This window comes from Nilaparvata lugens, chromosome 1, assembly GCF_014356525.2.
Source record: "Nilaparvata lugens isolate BPH chromosome 1, ASM1435652v1, whole genome shotgun sequence".
Lineage (NCBI taxonomy): Eukaryota > Metazoa > Arthropoda > Insecta > Hemiptera > Delphacidae > Nilaparvata > Nilaparvata lugens.
This window is the reverse complement of record NC_052504.1, coordinates 43380214-43401295: the sequence shown is the minus strand read 5'-3', so window position 1 is coordinate 43401295 and position 21082 is coordinate 43380214. Positions and strand designations below refer to the sequence as shown.

At 33.0% G+C, this 21082-nt stretch overlaps 1 protein-coding gene across 1 annotated transcript; it reads right to left on the bottom strand.

Annotated features, from left to right (window-relative positions):
* Positions 1 to 4977: 4977 nt before the first annotated feature.
* On the bottom strand, positions 4978 to 20374 carry LOC120352697 (WSC domain-containing protein ARB_07870-like; the record flags this gene model as incomplete). The annotated part of the gene is given in 8 exon segments (XM_039434486.1): positions 4978 to 5060; positions 6289 to 6484; positions 8129 to 8271; positions 13274 to 13439; positions 14144 to 14274; positions 18388 to 18547; positions 19084 to 19226; positions 20203 to 20374. Coding segments are annotated over 5 exon segments (655 nt in total), but the record flags the coding sequence as incomplete, so codon positions are not given.
* Between the last annotated feature and the right edge of the window lie 708 nt (positions 20375 to 21082).

The window sequence follows — 21082 nt, the reverse complement described above, 5'->3', positions numbered from 1 at the left end:
GTTAAGATCTAAGAATGAAGCTGCTACTTATTTGAAAGAATATGTATATGAAGCTGAAGCTCATTTCAATCTCAAAGTTGCTAAAATCAGGTGTGATAATGGTGGGGAATAGTATCTAATTGCTTGAAAATTGGTGTAAATCACGGGGAATTGTGCTAGATTATTATACCTATTCACCCCAACTAAATGGAACTGCTGAACGAATGAACAGAACATTAAGGGAAAAGCAAGAGCATTAATTTTTATTCAAATTTACCCAAAAGTATGTGGGGAGAGGCTGTATTAACATCTGCTTATCTTATAAATCGTAGTCCAACTGTTAGTATTGATACAACACCTGCTGAAAAATGGTATGGTAGAAAACCGGATTTGAGTGAAATAAAAATTTGGTTAAAGTACATTCAAAAGATTAGGTCCACTTAAAAAACTTGACAGCCGTAGCAAAGAGCAATTTTTGTAGGATATGCCCCAAATGGTTATAGATATGGGATCCAGTAAAAAGAAAGATTTTTATCTCGAGAGATGTTTTGTTTAATGAAAAAGAAGAAATGTTCTATTCAAATGAAAAACTGTAAAAGACCAAAATGAAATGCTTGTAAAATGTAGACAAAATAGAAATGATTTAGAAAATCAGAGAGAACAAGAAAATGTACAAGAAGCAGAGATGATGAATGAAAGAGAACAAGAAGCAGAGATGATGAATGGAAGAGAACAAGAAGTATAGATGATGAATGAAAGAGAACAAGAAGCAGAGATCAGGAGTGAGATGAATGAAAAGAGTGAGGACAGAGAAAAATGGAAGGAAGCAATAAATAAAGAGAAAGTATCTTTGGAAAAGAATAATACTTGGAGTATTGTTGATAAAAAAGAAACTACAGGAAAGGAATTTTTAACAAGTAGGTGGGTATTCAAAGTAAAAGATAATGGGATATACAAGGCTAGGTTAGTTGTTAGAGGATGTCAACAGAAAGAAGGTTCAATCGATTTTAAAGATACTTTTAGTCCTGTTGTAGACAATGCATCATTAAGAATTTTGTTTTCAATTGCAGTGCAGGATAATTTGAAAATCCAAACATTTGATGTAAAAACTGCTTTTTTGTATGGGGAATTAGATGATGAAATTTTTATGAGAATTCCAGAAGGATTTGGTGATGAAGAAGGAAAGGTATGTAGATTGAAGAAAGCCCTTTATGGATTAAAACAAGCCCCTATGAAATAAAATACTAACATCTTTTCTAAAGCAAGAAGGTTTACATCAACTAAAATCTGATCAATGCATTTTCAAAGACAATTCAAATGAACTTTATTTAGCAATACATGTAGATAATGGAATTTTGATGAGCAAGGATGAAACTAAAATGAATAATCTATTGGAAAAATTAATGAAAAATTTTGAAATGACAGTAAATGAGAATCCAGCTAGTTATTTAGGTTTGGAAATAAGACAAAACAAAGAAGGCATTTTTGCACAGACAATCTATTCTAAGAAAGTTCTTGAAAATTTTATTATGACTGGCAGTAAATATCAAAATACACCCATAGTAAAAAATGACCAAATTGAAAAGCTTAGAATAGATTTTCCCTATAGAGAGGCGGTTAGTAGTTTGCTATACTTAACTAACAAAACAAGACCTGACATGTCTTTTGCAGTCAACTATAAAAGCCGGTACTTAGATAACCCTAGTGCTAAAGATGTACAAACATGTTAAGAGAACCCTAAGATATCTAAATGGATCAAAAGATGTTGTTTATTTTTTCCCGTTGTAAGTCAAATATATTGAAAGTTGAAGTATATTGTGATTCAGATTATGCTGGTGATCTAAATGATAGAAAAAGCACAAGTGGGTATGTTATTATTATTTGTAATAATACAAGTGTATTATTATTATTTACAAGTGGGTATGTTATATTGTTGTGAGGAGCACCAATTATTTGGAGCTCTAGAAAGCAACCAATTATTGCCTTATCCACAACAGAAGCTGAGTATATTTCTGCTGCAGAGTGTTGTAAAGAATTAAAATATTTGAAGACTATTCTTTCAGAATTGACTAACAAAACTATAAATACAGTACTTAATGTGGACAATCAAAGTGCTATCAAGCTAATTAAATCAGGTAAAATGAACAGGAAAAGTAAACACATTGATGTCAGGTACCATTTTGTAAGCGAACAATTTTATAATGACATGTTTGAAATTAAATATTGTTGTTCAGAAAAACAGCTAGCTGACATATTTACTAAACCATTATTGAGTAACAAATTTTCGAAGTTTAAAGATATGTTGGTGACTATGTAAAACAAGTAATACAAGTGATGACTTTCTAACAAATAATTCTGATTAAAATCTTTATTATCATTTAGAAATAACAATTTAGATGTAAACTGATTTTTTGTTAAAACATTTTGACATTAAGGAGGAGTGTTGGAATATAATAATTCATGTAAAACTATATTTTGTATTATTTCTATTGTAATGTCAAAATTATTTATGTGTTTGAACAACTATGGTGGCAGCACTGTCATGGTGATTAAAACGCAGTCGGTATGTAAAATCGTTTTCTTTGTGAGTTTCCCTAGTCAACTCTTTATTCTTTAAAAGTAAAACTAAAACTTTATCATAAACGATAGATAAGTATTCTTAATCTATAAGTTATATATTTTGATTTTGATTTGAAACAATAATTTCTTAGTTTTTTTGAAAGCTGTTGGAATCTATTTTGATGAACAGAACAAACATATTAGTCACCTCAATCATGTTCAATCTATGTTCGATCCATGTATGATTATTTGTTTTGGTGTGAACTGAAATTTTTTAATCATTTTATTAATAAATTATAATTTGATTTGCTCTAAACTGGATTTCTCATTCATAAGCATTAGATCCATTCATGATGTATCAAGATATTAGCTTATTAGGAACCGATGACTTTCCTTAGAATATAGGTGAAGGCTAACCAACCTATTAGGATAAATTGGTAGCATGTCACTAGGATTCGAGACCGTACTGAGAAGCTCATACAAGGAAGACAAGAATCTATTATAATATACTACATTATCACTACTAGGCCTACCTATATACACATATTATTATGCTCTTAATTGTAGGTAATTTAATTCCAACTATTTGTCAGATTATCATTTTCCACTCAGTGCTCAACAACAGCTATAGTGAGGTCCACGTTATAATGACAGTATTTGATTAACATTGGTTTTGCTATCCTTTTCTAGGTCCACAACGGTGCCAATTATGTTTTTGACAGTGTAGAAATATGATTAATTAATGCAGATAATCGGCATCGCTATTCTTCTATCTTTATCCACTGTCATCATAACGTGGACCTCACTATACCACAGCAGCATTCTGCTCATGTACGACTAATTCTAATTAATCCATTTTATTAGTTAATCCCTGAGCATTCCAGTAAAATAAGTTCACATTTGTTGATTTAATTTCATATTTTTATTTTCAGATACTTTATTGGTGTGATAATTTACTGTTCCGAGGTCCTTCGTGACACTAAACTCTTGTATTTTTTGTTTATCTATCTCAGATGCAGGACCATTTACTAGTTTTCCGAGCTATTAAAATACCCTAATTCAATAATTCTATTACTAGCAGCATCGTTACACTCCAACATTCCTTCTATTTTGTGTGCCAGTGCAGCTTTTCCTTTTCCGTTCAGATGCAGCCCATGCCTAGTAAACTTATCTCTACTCAAATCAGATATCTCTTTAACCTTGAAGTTTTTAAACTTGCTACATATTTTTTTGATCATTCTATTTGTTTTCCTAATTTCCTCATTAATACAAGACCATCAGGAAGGTCATGTCTGATCGGTAAAGTGGAAACTAATATATTTGTAAAAGTCAATAGCTGAAGAAGAGTAATCAATCCTCTCAGAAATTTCGCTGCCTGATTACAATACACATCATTGCCACTCCCAATAATAACTATATATATGTGATCATCCTCAGATAAAATATGAGATTCACTCTTTATGTTGGAGGAAATAGGTTCAAACTTTGCTCCTGGCATGACAAACCCGCTGACTCGTTTACCCAGTTTGGACTCATCAAAATAACAAAGTTTCTTAAATTCTTTACCAGAGTATCTGATACTGATAATCTCTTATCGCCTATGTGAAAAATGTTTCTACCTGACAAATAACTGTCAATTAGTAACCGAATGCGGAGTTGATTGGTCAATTTCAAAACCTCCCGCCGCGGTGGCTCGATCAGAACTACGCATAAACAAATCTACAGGTTGCTAGGATACTAGATTTCCCGCCTAAATGTTGAAAGTTCGCCCAGCTGATTGCACTCACTAGCGGTAAAAGAACACTCGAATTCAGAAACGAAATAGTACCTTATACTTGAAGCAGCCCAAAAGTGAAAACAATAGTTCAGTTCTTATATAGCTATACATCTGTCACTCGATAAGTTCCCGGATTTATATTTATGTTGAAAAAAAAAACTTGCAATGACAGACCACTGTCTACTCAGTTTAGCTGGTTGAAACTTAGGTTAAGTAGATAGTTAGAAATAAAACTATACCGATCACCAATAAAAAACTCACAGTGCACAGGAAATTCACCTCACAATACAGCAACTACCACTTTGTGGTTCATAATATCGTAAGTAAAACTAAAACTTCACCACTAAAATTTTTAATTCAATGTTTAAATGAAGAGCTACATTAGAGCCTGCTTACAAATCCTGCGCATGCGCAGTCCAAATAGTGATCAGTTTTTGAATTTTGTTATTATTTGATGAAAAATATCAGAAAGTAGAAATGGATTTGAACGTCTAAAACAGTTCAACAACAATACCGTACAATAGCTGATAAAAAATCGTCCAATTCAAAATGTATAATTTTAAATTCACCTAATAGATTATATTCACCTCCAACTTACGATTATATCGGAAGACCCCGGTTCTATAGACAGATATTCTCCAATCACCGCCACACTTGTTGTTTGATCACCTGGGCAGCTGGCCGAGCACTGCGACTCATCAGTCTTGTGTCTGTGGAAGGCTTAAAATCACCACAGTGGCATTGACTGAAATCACACAAAATTCAAGAATCACACACACGTTTCAAGATCCAAAAAGTATTTGGGTATTGGTCTGTAGGCTATGTGTGTTTGTGTGTGTGTGTGTGTGTGTGTGTGTGTATGTGCGTCTGCGTACACGATATCTCATATCCCAATTAACGGAATGACTTGAAATTTGGAATTTAGGGTCATTACAATATAAGGATCCGAGACGAACAATTTCGATCAAATTCAATTAAAGATGACGGCTAAAATGGCGAAAATGTTGTCAAAAACAGGGTTTTTCGCGATTTTCTCGAAAACGGCTCCAACGATTTTGATCAAATGTATACCTAAAATAGTCATTGATAAGCTCTATCGACTGCCACAAGTCCTATATCTGTAAAAATTTCAGGAGCTCCGCCCCATCTATGCAAAGTTTGATTTTAGATTCCCAACTATTAGGCTTCAGATACAATTTAAACAAAAAATTTCATGTGGAAAAGATTGAGCATAAAAATCTTTACAATTAATGTACATTTACATTTTCACCTAAAATTGAAAATAAGCTCGAAATTCGAGAAAATGTGATTATTTCAATTGCTAACTCTTGGCAACTGTTGATTCTATTAAATCATTCACTATAAAGAGATAGCAGACCACGTGTGTTTCCAGCGTTATTGTCCTGTTACCAGCTGGCTCAGATCTTCAAAATTTGAACAGTAGTAGATTTGAGATGCGTGTGAACACTAGCGTTAGGTGATCAATTTTCATAACGGCAAGGAAAGTTGTGTGAGTGCGCCACACCAGATTTTTACTCTAATATTGGCGTATGAAGGAGGCTCCTTTTTCCTTTTATATTATCCTTGAAACGCAAAATTTCCAAAAACCTTGTATATACGTCGACGCGCAATTAAAAAAGGAACATACCTGTCAAATTCCATTAAAATCTATTACCGCGTTTCGCCGTAAATGCGCAACATATAAACATTCAAACATTTTAACATTAAGAGAAATTCTATAGTCTGATTTTTACTCTAATATTGGCGTATGAAGGAGGCTCCTTTTTCCTTTTATATTATTCTTGAAAGCAAAATTTCCAAAAACATTAAGAGAAATGCCAAACCGTCGACTGAATCTTAGACCTCACTTCGCTCGGTCAATTATGACGTTGAGGATTTTATTTACCGGTATAAGAAATTGGTAAAAATGATTGAGTGATACGGTATTTTTACTGTGTGATGACTCAAGTTACCTCCTCTGTTGTGTTCCAAAATGAACGGAAGAAATTTGTGTTCCCGAATATGGATAACCCTTGCGAAAGCAATGGTCGATGCACAGTTGAGGAGTCAGTGATCTTTCAAATGAGACAGTTTCCAGAGGTAGCAGCTGTAAAGGCGCGTTTCTCTCCCTGTAGCATCCTATGTAGTTATCTGAATTTCTTAGAGGATCTGCAACCATACATTAATTTTATGGTTATGGTGAATATCAATTCCACTTCAATCTTAGAATCAATCAATCTTTAATCTTCGATTATAAAAAGTCCTTGGGAAATGTGTACAGTGATATAATTTATTTGATTTATTTATTTGATTTTCAACGGCTACACCAATTTTTCAACTCAAGTACAATGATGACAATACAAAATAACAAGATGATGGCGTTTTGTAGGCCTATCATCACAGACATACATGACGGGAATAATTTTCACTTTGCGTGTGCGGGAGACACCCTGACACAGTGTATGTCACTAGTGTTTGTGATGCAACACGATTGCAAAACTGTTGTTCGAAATTATTTTCAAGTCATAGCCTAAATTAACTGGAAACCTTGATCCACTACAAGGTTGCATTCTAAATTGGCATTTGAATAAGACAAAAATAGCTGAATTAACTACACCGATATAACAAGTGTTATTTTGATTGATTTATCGTACATTGTGACTTGAAGCCAAGCCACACGAGACGTTTTTCAGACGAGACGGCATGGCACGTCATGAGAGGAATATCTACGATTGGCTGATTCCAGAGAGCTTCCTGTCTATTGAGTTTCCTTTTCTAAGCCAATCCGATCAGCCAATCGGAGGTCTTCCTGTCCTGTCATTCTGACTGGAAAAAGATGTCTAGTGTTTGGCTTTTAGATCCAACTCATTGCTATTTTGTTTCTCTAAGAAACATGGAAATGTAGTGCAACTCAATTTTAATTTTCAAGTTCATGGTCACTGCAAAGCTAATGAATATTTGGCTTGGGTTTCGAGGTTGAGTTTTACATGGGTCATATGGTAGTAGGTATGCTGTATCATTTCTCAGTATGTACCGGTTTGCTACAGAGTATATCATTCCGCACTACCATACTGTGTTTCGAAGATGACGTACAGATATAATAGAACTCATTTTCATTAAATACCTCAGTATGTATACTACATAAGACACTCAATTTGATATTTCCATATTTTTCATTTACTGAAATGTCTATAACAAAACATTGCCCAAAACAATGCCTATAACAAACATTCTCCTGTAAATGTTTTCAAAGAATATTTCAAAATTCAATTCTGTGCGCAAAAAATGTTCTAAGCAAATGATCTGCCATTAAAACGAAAGCAATGAATTCGTTTAAATTATTGAAATCTAATAACTAATGAGAGAAAAATTACCATAAAAAAAATATATATGAAAAAAGTAGATTTAGTGAAATTCATTTCACTGTTATCATTCCTTAATAATCAACACCAAAAAGCTTCCCACATAATCAAGAAAATGAAGCTCAATGCATATCAAGTGACTCCCATTATCATCCATCATGGACTAGAAAGGATCAAGTAGGCTACACTTGGCTAGTTTACAAGCTACAAGCCGGCGAGTCGGCAAGTGCGCTAGTAGTAAAAACGCTGGCTTGTAGCTTGTAAACTGGCCAAGTGTATAATCGACCCAGAAGACGCCATCTACTACAAGCTTGGAAGTTGCAGTTTGATGGAAAAAGAGACATCGGAAGACCAAGGAAGCGGTGGACACCGGAACAGGCTTTCCATGCCTAGTTCATGATGGCTAATGATTAAGTAAATCTCCAACATAATTAATAGCAGAATGACTCACTTTTAAACCCATTCCAATAGACAGAGTACCTCCAGTCACCGCCACATATCTGGGAGCTGTCACCCGAGCATGGATAAAGACAATTGTTGTCACCCACTAGTGAGGCGTTTGGTGGCTTTCTATCCTCGCAGAAGCATTGGTATCTACTCAAAAACAGAAGAATTCACCATTTCATATGATTATAAGGATTTTATAGGATTATAAGTCCTACACTGTCTATTCTATCCTACATTCACTTGCTCTTAGAATCAATAAGATAGAAAACAGAGTTCAAAACTTATTTCTTCCTAAAAGTTAAAGAAAATTATTATCAATCTGACAAATTGATATTCTGAAAATTTCGGGGGCTGAATAAGACCCTCAAGTGTTCAACCAATTCAAAATCATTTGTTTAACCGATAATTTGACAGTCCTACCGTATCAGTTTAATATATGATTCAAAATAAAATATTTTTCTTTCACTTGCTCGAAGATACAAAATGAAAATACACTTAGTACTAAACTTTGTATTCCAATATATTATAAGATAGGAAATAACCGATATTATAGTATGCCAACACCTACAGTGATTATTTATAAAGTAACTTTGTTGAAATGTTCTGACACTGTGTTACTTGTAAATATTTGAAAAAAACACTTACTTTTGTTGGAGTATTGAGGAATGCATTTCACTCCTGAAGAGGAGCTTCATCAGCCTGACACCAGGGGCGCTTTCTCTTATAGGTTGGACTGTGTGGCCAAAATGTGGGAAAATATTACCATTCGATTTGATGTTAAGTTGATCATTTAATAAGTTGGATTTGTCATAGTGGAGGTGTTTAAAAAATTCATATTGTTCTAGTGTGTTGAGTCTCTGGCTTTTTTTGAAGAATGTGTAGGATTTCGATATCTGTTTGTATGTTTTTGTGATTGTGTCCTGTAGCTATTAAATGTTCTGCATATGTAGATTCTGAATTTGAATTTACTGCTTTTATGTGCTCATTGTATCTTATTTTGAAGCTACGGACAGTCTGTCCAATATAGAATTTTGGGCATGTATTACATTTTAGTTTATAAATTCCTGTCTTTTCAAATTGTGAGCTGTCTATTTTTCGTGTTTTTAGTTGGGTTTTCAAGTTGTTGTTGGTTCTAAATGCTGTTTTGTAGCCTGATTTTTTGAATATGTTTGCTATGGATTGTGATTTTTGATTGAATATGTTAGTGTGACATATTTGTTGGGATTTGGGGGTTTCTGTTTCTTGTTTTTCATTTTATGAAGTATTTTGTCTATTACATTGGATGACTAGCCATTTTTTTGTGCCAGATATTTTATAGTGTTCAATTCTTTCTGGTAATTTCTTTTAAATATATTTTTTCATTTTCTTTGAGAATGTGTTTTGTTCTGTTTATAGCTAGTTTAATTTTATTCTGATATCTTGTTGTTGGGTCTTTCTGGATTTGCTTTATATTATTTTCCAGGATAAATTCATCTATTTTTTTTGTTCAGATCATCATTATGGATTATAACCATGCTGTTTCCTTTGTCAGCTTTTGTGAATGTTATATTGTGAGTTTTTGCCTTCTCTTTTATGGAGAGTAAAGTTTTTTCCTCTGTTAATGTGGGGGTAGTGATGACTTTGGTTGGACTTTTTTATGATTTTTAGTGCTTCATGTCTCACTTTATCCTGCTCATCTGAGGTCATTTTTTGGATGTTAGTTTTTACATATATTGCTTCATTTAGTTTTGATATTTTATTTTGTTTTTTCATGTTATATTTTTGCCCCTTATTCAATAATTTCATCTCATTGTTGTCAAATGATATTTGTGTCAGGTTTACTGTTCTAGGATGGAATTTTTGTGTTGTGGTGAACAATTTTCCTTTTGGGGTTAGGTTTGCAATTTTTCTATCATGATTTTCCTGAATTTTCTTCAATTTCAACACTGCAGGACCAGCAGACTTCCAAAACTTCAGGAAACTTGCTTTGAAGGTTAGGACTTTGGCCTTACACATAAAATTCAATAAGAAATGTCTTAAACTGAATATCACACCATCTCATGCTAGAATCAACTTAAAATCAAAAGACAAAGCTGCTCAAATAACCAAAACAAAGTCTCAAATACTATTTATAAAGGAATCAATAAAACAGCAACACAAACAGAAAGATGATCTTAACCTCAAACTGTATAGGTTACACCTGAAAATAGCCCACAAATACAAAGAGCACATTGTATTAGAAACTATTAACCATACAAACTCATGGGTAGAACACAAATTGAAGATTCACAACACAAAAATTCCATCCTAGAACAGTAAACCTGACACAAATATCATTTGACAACAATGAGATGAAATTATTGAATAAGGGGCTAAAATATAACATAAAAAACAAAATAAAAAATCAAAACTAAATGAAGCAATAGATGTAGAAACTAACATCCAAAAAATGACCTCAGATGAGCAGGATAAAGTGAGACATGAAGCACTAAAAATCATAAAAAAGTCCAACCAGTCATCACTACCCCACATTAACAGAGGAAAAAACTTTACTCTCCATAAAAGAAAAGGCAAAAACTCACAATATAACATTCACAAAAGCTGACAAAGGAAACAGCATAGTTATAATCCACAATGATGATCTGAACAAAAAAATAGATGAATTTACCTGGAAAATAATATAAAGCAAATCCAGAAAGACCCAACAACAAGATATCAGAATGAAATTAAACTAGCTATAAACAGAACAAAACACATTCTAAAAGAAAATGAAAAAAGGTATTTAAAAGAAATTCACCCTTCTGCACCTACTCTCCAAGCACTTCCCAAACTCCACAAAGAGAACACACCAGTAAGACCTATCATAGACTACAAAAAAGCTCCAGCATACAAATTAGCTAAACAAATGGATTCACAACTAAGGAAACTGATACCAGTAGACCAGCATCCTGCATATTTAAAAACAGCTTGGACCTTGTAAATAAAATTAAAGACATTCACATTCCATATAATTCAACTCTAGCATCATTTGATATCAAGAACCTCTACACCAACTTCCCAGTAAAAGAAACCATAGCTATTATTGAAAGAATCCTGAACAACAAGAGCAATTCACCAGAACACACCGGAGAGCTAATAGAAATATTAACAAAAAAATTACATCACAAAATTACTTCACTCATGATCAAAAATACTTCAGTCAAAAAGAGGGCCTTCCAATGGGAAGCCGAATCTCCTGTATACTAACTGAAATTTTCCTGCAACACATGGAAGAAACAAAAATATTCAAAAATAAACATGCAGAAAAAATCATTTATTGGAAAAGATATGTTGACGAAATAATACTACTCTACAAAGGAAATGCCAGACAATGTGATCAACTCCTCTCAGAATTGAACAAAATACACAAAAACATACATTTCACTGCAGAATATGAAACCAACAATGCCCTAAACTTTCGGGACCTCTCCATATCAAAACAGGACAACAAACCAAGATTTATTATTTACAGAAAGCCCACAATGACAGATACACTCATACATGAAACATCAAATCATCCACCACAACACAAACTTGCTGCCTTCAACTCCATAATCCATAGACTAATAAGCATCCACTTACAAAAGAAGATTACCAGACGGAATTGAACACTATAAAATATCTGGCAAAAAACAATGGCTACTCATCCAATGTAATAGACAAAATACTTCATAAAATGAAAAACAAGAAACAGAAACCCCCAAATCCCAACAAATATGTCACACTAACATATTTCAATCAAAAATCACAATCCATAGCAAACATATTCAAAGAATCAGGCTACAAAACAGCATTTAGAACCAACAACAACTTGAAAACCCAACTAAAAACACGAAAAATAGACAGCTCACAATTTGAAAAGACAGGAATTTATAAACTAAAATGTAATACATGCCCAAAATTCTATATTGGACAGACTGGCCGTAGCTTCAAAATAAGATACAATGAGCACATAAAAGCAGTAAATTCAAATTCAGAATCTACATAATTATGTAGAACATTTAATAGCTACAGGACACAATCACAAAAACATACAAACAGATATCGAAATCCTACACATTCTTCAAAAAAGCCAGAGACTCAACACACTAGAACAATATGAAATTTTTAAACACCTCCACTATGACAAATCCAACTTATTAAATGATCAACCTTAACTTATCGAGTGGTAATATTTTCCCACATTTTGGCCACACAGTCCAACCCATAAGAGCAAGCGCCCCTGGTGTCAGGCTGATGAAGCTCCTCTTCAGGAGTGAAATGCATTTCTCAATACTCCAATAAAAGTAAGTGTTTTTTCAAATACTTACAAGTAACACAGTGTCAGAACTTCAACAAAGTTATTATATAGTGTTTCGTCATGGAAAGCAACTTCAATTTATAAAGTGATAATTCATCAGTTTCACAAACCTTGGAGCACGTATGTTCAACTAGTGCATAATATAATATGATATGGTTTCAATGAACTGATTATAGATAGATACGGTAGACTTACCGTATATTCTTCCATGTTGGAAGAAAGTAAATCCAATATCCAATTCAATTTTGATTTCTCAAAGTAAAATGGTAAAAATAGTCAGTAGAAAATGTTACAGGACAAAACTATGTTAATTGTCCTACATTAAAGATCATTTACAGTATGGTATTAAGGCTGTGCAAGGGCTAAAAATAAACTTTCTACTGGTGATATTTTTCGATTTGTATATCATTAAGCTATCGAAATGAAAAAGTTTTCTCAAGAAAATATTTTTTTCCAATCATTACTTTTTGAGATATGCGCGCCTAAAGTTTAAATTTTTGGGACAGAACATTTCAAATTCGGTAGGAGATAGATGCATGAGATTTAGAGGATAAATCTTTAAAATTGTTTTATTGATTTGCTTTGAGGGCAACAGTGGGATTGAGTGGCTGGTGTCCTCAAATATGTATTTTCTTCATGGTATTGTTGATCTGATAAAACGAAAATTTTCGAACGAATTTTCTACAGTTGTAGAAAAAAATGTTTTCCTGAGAAAACTTTTTCATTTTGATAACTTGATGATACACAAATCGTAAAACTTTGAAAAATATCACCAGTAGAAAGTTTATTTTTAGCCTTTGCACAGCCTTAATAAATCTAACCAAATCTTACCTATACTGAAGTCCAGAGTATTGGAATCCTTTGCTTCTACAATTGTCAATACAGCTTTGTACGGTCAATGAATTATAGAAGTTTTGTTGGTATCCCTTGAACAGTCTTATTTCGCTTGATTCGTCCTTGAAGCATCCCAAATACTGCGGTGATTTGAATTGAATGGCTACAACAAATTATTACATGAAGTAGGAATCAAAAAATTATCTTAAATGTGCAAATAGTGCAAACATTGTTATGACCCATTACTAAATATTTAGTTATCGATATAAAATCAATTGTCAAAAAGTTCAATTATTATCGTTGCTCACTGTACTCTATTGATTATCATAATATTATTCAGATAAGACCTTGCTCAGAGTTCAGCAGAATTAAACTCATGCTTTCTTTTCAATATAGGTACTATTAAATATCAATATTATTAGGAATGCTGTGTCTATTTCTTCATTATTTTTGAATCAACGTACCTAAACTTTAGACCAGACAAGTTAAATTATTAATGTATTAAAATTAAGTATAGCCTAAGTTAAAATAAGTACCGTATACCATTAAAAAATGAAAACCCGGCTAAATTCACTTTTACTATTTACATTACTGAGAAGCGTCAAAATAAAGCCTCGGTTTGGGTCCGGATTTGCATAAGCAAAAAGACAGAATAATCTTAGGAAAGACGAGGTGAAAATGAATGCCGGAACAAGCTAAGCTCAATAAGCTAACCAGGACAAATACTCCATAAAGACGTTGACGATGAAGAATTTTACCATTTTTAAATTTTAAGTGTACTCTATAATGATTAGCTTATACTTGACTAAATTTTCACCTAGGATTTAGATTAGAGGTTGGTATTTAGAATACTGTAGGATATCTTACTAAGTTGATAGACGGCCAATCTCCAATGATTACCGCAGGCACGAGTATCATCTCCCGGACATTCCATCTCGCATTGATGGTCAGGCACCAGTCCCGCTGTTAGTTCATCATTTCCACAATAGCATTCCCTCCTTCAAAAATAAGAAAATTTCTATCCTATAAATAGTTTTATTCGCACAATGAGATAATTTACTTCATACTGTCAGAATTGATTGAATGTGGAAGCGGCGGTGCTAGAAAAGACATGCTGACAGTTAGAAAGTGAATCTCTGTAATGAGAAGTTTCCTGGCAGAATGGATCCACATAACTTACATTCCATTTACTTGAATCATAAACATTAAAAATATATTCAAATTTTGAAATTCTGTCAAATTAAAGAAGTAAATTTTCATAAATCTCAATCTTTTGAACAGTTTCAAATGTCCAATGTAGGTTATTCTACAAAATATAAATATTTTGAATTTCAGATTCCTTTCAGAAGACAATAAGAAGAATAGAATCCTTCCTAATGTTCTATCACCCACATTAGAATAGGCGTTCCACATAATTCAAAACAACTCTGATTTTCCCAAAAGATTTTTGAGGAATAAATTGTAGCAATAAGTTACTGGAGTAGTTTTATATTAAACTAGTAGGGCACCCGTGCTTCGCTACGGAAATTAAAAGATACAATTATTTTTTTGACAAATTTATAATCTAAATCCTACCAAAATTGTTATAATCGTTTTTGAGATTACGCCACAATTATTGAGTCAAATCATTCGAATAATTATTAAAGTGCTCTGTAGAAGAGTAGTCTAATTGCAACGAATTTTGTAGTTTATTGGGCGGGGCTTAAAAGTCGACCTCGACTTTATTCATTGGTAATTAATATTTCCCGTTGACAGTTATCAAATTAGCAGTGATCATGTTATTTTTGTTTTTGCTTGATGCAATTGAAGAATAAATTCCAAATTAATTTGATTCGGAATTTGATGACTCTGGTATACTGGATTTCTTGCTATTATGGAATTTTTGGAATAACCTGTCGCTTACTTTTCGTTTCACTTATCCAAAAGTGTAAAAGCAGCCAATCCACTGATTCTTTCTTACATGGAAGTCCATTCATACATAAGAGTCCATTCATAATAGTTAGTACAAAATTTATTGTGGCTGATTCCTCATGCCCTAAACTTTACTATAATAAATATTAAAGTGGGATCAATTTAATGTGAATTTGCATAAATCTGAATAGAGTTTATTAAATCACTTTGTTCATTAACTACCATTATAAATTTTTTTCTTTGATCTTAGCTTGAACCAAGGATTGGAGAAGAAAATTTAGATGTAAACAAACATGTAACTCAATTTAATTTCTATCTAAATTGACAGCTTTATTTTTTACTTGTGATCTATTATCAATAGATTTGTCATGTGTCATGTAATGACAATCATCATGAAAGGAAATAGGAGCAGCTGATGCAATATCATGTTTTTTACCTTCCTTGCCCTATTACCATAGGTAAGGAAAGTATTGCTTTCCGAAAAAAATTAAGGTACCCCAATTTCTAAATTTCTATACGTTTCAAGGTCCCCTGAGTCCAAAAAACTGGTTTTTGGGTATTGGTCTGTATGTGTGTGTGTGTGTGTGTGTGTGTGTGTGTGTGTGTGTGTGTGTGTGTGTGTGTGTGTGGTGTGTGTGTGTGTGTGTGTGTGTGTGTGTGTGTGTGTGTGTGTGTGTGTGTGTGTGTGTGTGTGTGTGTGTATATGAGTGTATGTGCGTCTGTGTACACGATATCTCATCTCCCAATTAACTGAATGACTTGAAATTTGGAACTTAAGGTCCTTTCACTATAAGGATCCGACACGAACAATTTCGATCAAATGCAATTCAAGATGGCGGCTAAAATGGCGAAAATGTTGTCAAAAACAGGGTTTTTCGTGATTTTTTCGGAAACGGCTCCAACGATTTTGATCAAATTCATACCTAAAATAGTCATCGATAAGCTCTATCAACTGCCACAAGTCCCATATCTGTAAAAATTTCAGGAGCTCCGCCCCATCAATGCAGATAGATTCCCAATTATCAGGCTTCAGATACAATTGAAACAAAGAAAATCAAGTGGAGTAGATTGAGCATGAAAATCTCTATAATTAATGTTCAGTAACATTTTCACCTAAAATTGAAAATAAGCTTTAAATTCGAGAAAATGTGATTATTCAATTGCAAATTATTGTTGATTCTATTAAATCATTCACTATCAAGAGATAGCAGACCTCATGTGTGTCTCCAGCGTTATTGCCCTGTCACCAGCTGGCTCAAATATTTGAATAGTAGACTTGAGATGCGCGGGAATACTAGCGTCAGTGATCAATTTTCATAACGGCAAGGAAAGTTGTGTGAGTGCGCCACACCAGATTTTTTCTGATCAGCTGCTACGTGAGGTACCAATAATCATTTCTCAAGAAACGTCAGGGAATCTTCCCAGAGTTGAGACCTGTTCCAAAATAATGTTTTTTTTTCGCAAACACACTATATTCCTGATTTAATCAAAATCGTTAGAGCCGTTTTCGAGATCCGTCCGATATACATACATATCCACAAACACACATATTCAAACAGAAATTGCTTTCTTAGTATAATTGACTTCAATGATTATGATTCCATTCAATAAGAGCTTATTTCACATAATAATAACAGCTGGCATCAAAAGTAAAAGTGTCAAACATGATTGAATGAAATTGAAACAGTAGCGATCATCAACAATATTATCTTCATCTGATCTAAAGTAACAAAATTATAGTAAGATTCACATCAATTTGTCAGCATTGTTTGAATGGGAAGCATTGATGCTATTAATGAGGAATACTGACAGTCAACGAACTGTTATGCATATTCTCCAATATTTTTTTCGAAAGCTACCTTCTATCATAGAGAAACGTTAGCATAAGTAGATATCCCATGGTATAGGGCGTTTATGTCGCAACTTTTACTGTTATCTCAAGCCGATAGTTCACATAGATCTTTCCTATGTTGCTGTGTGACGCTGGTAGTCTCTCAAGTTGTGCCGTTCATACACTATCACCCCAACAAAACAGTAAAAATTGACAATAATCGATAGTAATCGGCTTGAGATAACAGTAAAAGTTGCGACATAAATTCCCTATACCATGGGATATCTACTTACGCTATTGTTTCTCTATTCTTCTATTTTCTCAATGTTTGAGAATCTCAATGTTCAACAATCAACGTTTGAGAATAATTGATTCATGGGGAAAGTGCCTTACTTCTATGCAAGATATTTTTACATTAGGAAAAGCAACAACAGCTATTTGGCAGTTTTAATAAATAACCCCTTTCTTTCGCCCAAGTTAAATTTTGGCCGAATTTCCTCATTCTTTGCAGAGTCCACGACGGACACTTCTGTAGTTTTAAAAATGCCCTCCATATATCATACTGAATTATTAAAATTTCATCGAAATTGTCTAAGCAGTTTTCGCGATCTGTCGGATATACTATCAAAATTAGTCTTGATAGAATAAGAAGCAACTCCCGTCATAAGAGTTTGTTTTATGAAAAATAAAAATTATCTATACTCCCAGGAATAGCTCTGATTGAAGCAGCAGTGCCTAATCAATTTATTCTCGATAAATGCATTCTAATTAGTTCTTCAATTTGGTGCCAACCTAATAAAGTCATCCCAACTTGATGCCAACCTGACAAAATTATTCATTTAGTTGCCAGTTAACAACTGTTTCGAAGAGGTACTCTCTCTAGATTATAGTTCTATAGTAACATATGATATGGACATTTCTATTATAATTAAGATATTGGGAGAAGAAGAATATACATGCTAAAAGACGAACTTTAAACCCTTAAAAACCACCCTTAAGCCACGTTTACACCAAAGTTATTAACAAAATGTTGATAACTTAATCCTTATAGATTCTATTGGATTGAACGGAGGTGGACAAACACATATGATCATCATGTGTATGATAAGTTATATTCAATCTAATAGAATCTGTAAGGATTGAGTTATTAACATTTTGTTAATAACTTTGGTGTAAACACAGCTTTAGAGTTGAAATATCGCCAAAAGATTTCTTAGTGAGCACCTAGGACGTATAAGGAAGCTATATTCCAAGTTTTGTTGCAATTCATCCAGTAGTTTTCCAGAAATCGTGATCAGTGAGTCAGTGAGATAAGAACTTTAGTATTTTAGAATTTTAGAATTTAAGTATAGATTCTATAAAAACTTACCCATATTGTAGTCCTGCATATTGGTAATTGTTCCTCAGGCAAAAATTGACACAAAGTTGGGGGTTATTCCTTGAAGGAAAATCTTTCTTAATACCATTAAACACCCTTTTGTCACCATTGTCAATATAGCATCCAATATATCTACCCAGTGCTGGTATATCTGAATAAGAAAAACCAAGAAATATCAAAATGATTACTCTGGTGCTTTGAGAAATGTATGCATGCAGTGAATAATATTACCTATTGTTAATTTAGGCTATAAAATTGTCGATATCTAAATATTCACTTGGTTCAGCCTAAAAAATTGAAATTTGAAAAATTATATTATTATAGTTTTATTTTAGATTTATTCTACATCCCATAATACACTAATCATATACATGATCAGAAAAGGAAAACAGGCCTAGCCCAAAACTGTTCCCTTTCTGAATTTTGATAGAATAATTGATCATATCAATAATCTGTAGTAATTACGAGACGCGTACTATCAGTGCTGAACATTTGAATATGCGAAGGACATTTGTATGTGAATATTTTAAGGATAGGAGTGATTATTTTCTACAATATGGGATTTGGTATGTACTCTTTACATGGGGGGATAGATCAAAATTGGGGTTTCAACTGAAACTATAGTTCAAGCCGTTAATGAATTAACCGAAAAGGAAAGTTTAATATTAAATTTTCTTCATATTTTACCTGGAATGGATGTTGAGTACACACTGAGTTTCCAATGACCACCACATTTCTCATTTTTGTCTCCTGTGCACTCCAAGCCACATTCCTCATCGTTGGTGAGCCTTTCAGAGGGTGGATGATTATTGCCGCAGAAACACTCGAAACTGCAATAAATCCAATCACAAAGTTGTGTTCTATTACAAAAAGTATATTCAATTATTTTAAAAAAGCTCAAGACTGATTCAATTGTAGAGTGAGTTACAGAAATTTACTTATTTAAAAGGTCAATAAAACAAAAGTACTTCAAATATCGTTTCAATTATTTTTTACTTGAGAATAATAAATCAAAATTTTTGTTTAATACAGTTTTGATCATGAATTTGGTTAATATAAATAAATAACTCCATTGAGCATTCACCGTTTCAGTAGATTTTTGACGTTTCTCTCTACTACCTATCTTCAGTATAGGCTAGTAATCGAATTGTTGGCAATGGCTTCGCAAATATTCTTGTGGTGTGTCCGTGATCGATAATAAAAGAACAGTAGGTAATTCAAATGAATCATATGGAGCCAAACAATATAAAGAACGTGCCGAAATTGGCTTTTAGAGATGAAATTTAGTCGCAAAAAACTCATTGAGCCTTGTGGTGTGCTGTGGCTATTTCATTACTCAATTACATGTTTTTAATATTGATTTCTTCAGCCCCAGCCTTGTTCATGGGCAATGATAGGGATGGAGATCAGAGATGAATTCACTCACATAATTTCGCAATATAGACTTGGTGATTAATGATTCAAAGGTTTGGGCAGCTCTAGAGTTGTCGATTTTAAATAAATATTATTATAGATAAAAAATTATTACAAAATCTCTTGTAATTAAACACATTTAAAAGACATCTAGTTCAGATTTGCGAGATTTGAGTTGATGTTCAATTTGACCTTCATTTGCAATGTAACCATTATCAAACAACATGATACACCAGTGAAGCTCGACTTGAATTGAGTTCTGGAGTGAAACTTTTTGCAAGAGATTCTACAATTTACTTCAATCTACTTAAATCAGACTTATGTGAATCATATATGTTTAGGAAAATCTCTTTCAATTACTAGTAGTGCAGATGTTGAGACAAACCACATTACTTGTATTGCAAAGCTGCATAGCCATATCCAAGTGCATAGCACAGACCAGCACAGTAATGCGGTGTTTGACCTTCTACAAAGTCTGACTGAAATTTGTCAAATAGTCTGCGATCCTCTGATCCAAAATCAGAGTAGCATCCAATGTAATTCAGCTTTTCTCTAGGTGGGGTACCTGGAATGAAAAATTTATAACATTTCCATCATTGAGGGGAAAATTATTCTTTCGAAATACTATAGTACAGTATGCTTATAAATACAGTATTTTATTTTCTACTAGCTTACCCGGCAAACTTCGTACCGCCAATAAGTCAATGTATCTCATGTTACACTTGACTTTATTTGGTGAAATTTATGTGACAATCAATATTTTCATTTACATCTCAATACGGACTTCCTATGTGCTTAGTCATGCAGCATTTATTATTCCTAGAACATATTCTTCTTAATCAATTTGTAGTAGTATCTATCAGTAAAATGTTGAATTAAAAAAATATATAGATAGGTTAAATCAGTGTTTCAGAGATGAATTTAATGTTTTCATAGTTGTTGATTGTCAATAGATGGTCCAGGAAATATGCGATGTACGATGAATTACACAGAATTCCATTTTCTTTCCATCTTCCATTTCATGATGAATATAAAGCTAAGCTAAATTCAAAAAAATGTAAATTAGTCTGTCATTCTTCAGTAATAATTAATGAATGCAATATGAATAACTCTTTTTCATGAGGTGAATAATTTTTTTCCAACATTTTCCAGTTTCTCAATGATAGGGGAGTGATAATTATTTGTTTAGTTCTTCTAAGGAACGATTATCTACAGCTGGTACTAATCAACTACACTAACTCCAACTCAAAACTACCGTTTTAAGGCTGTGCAA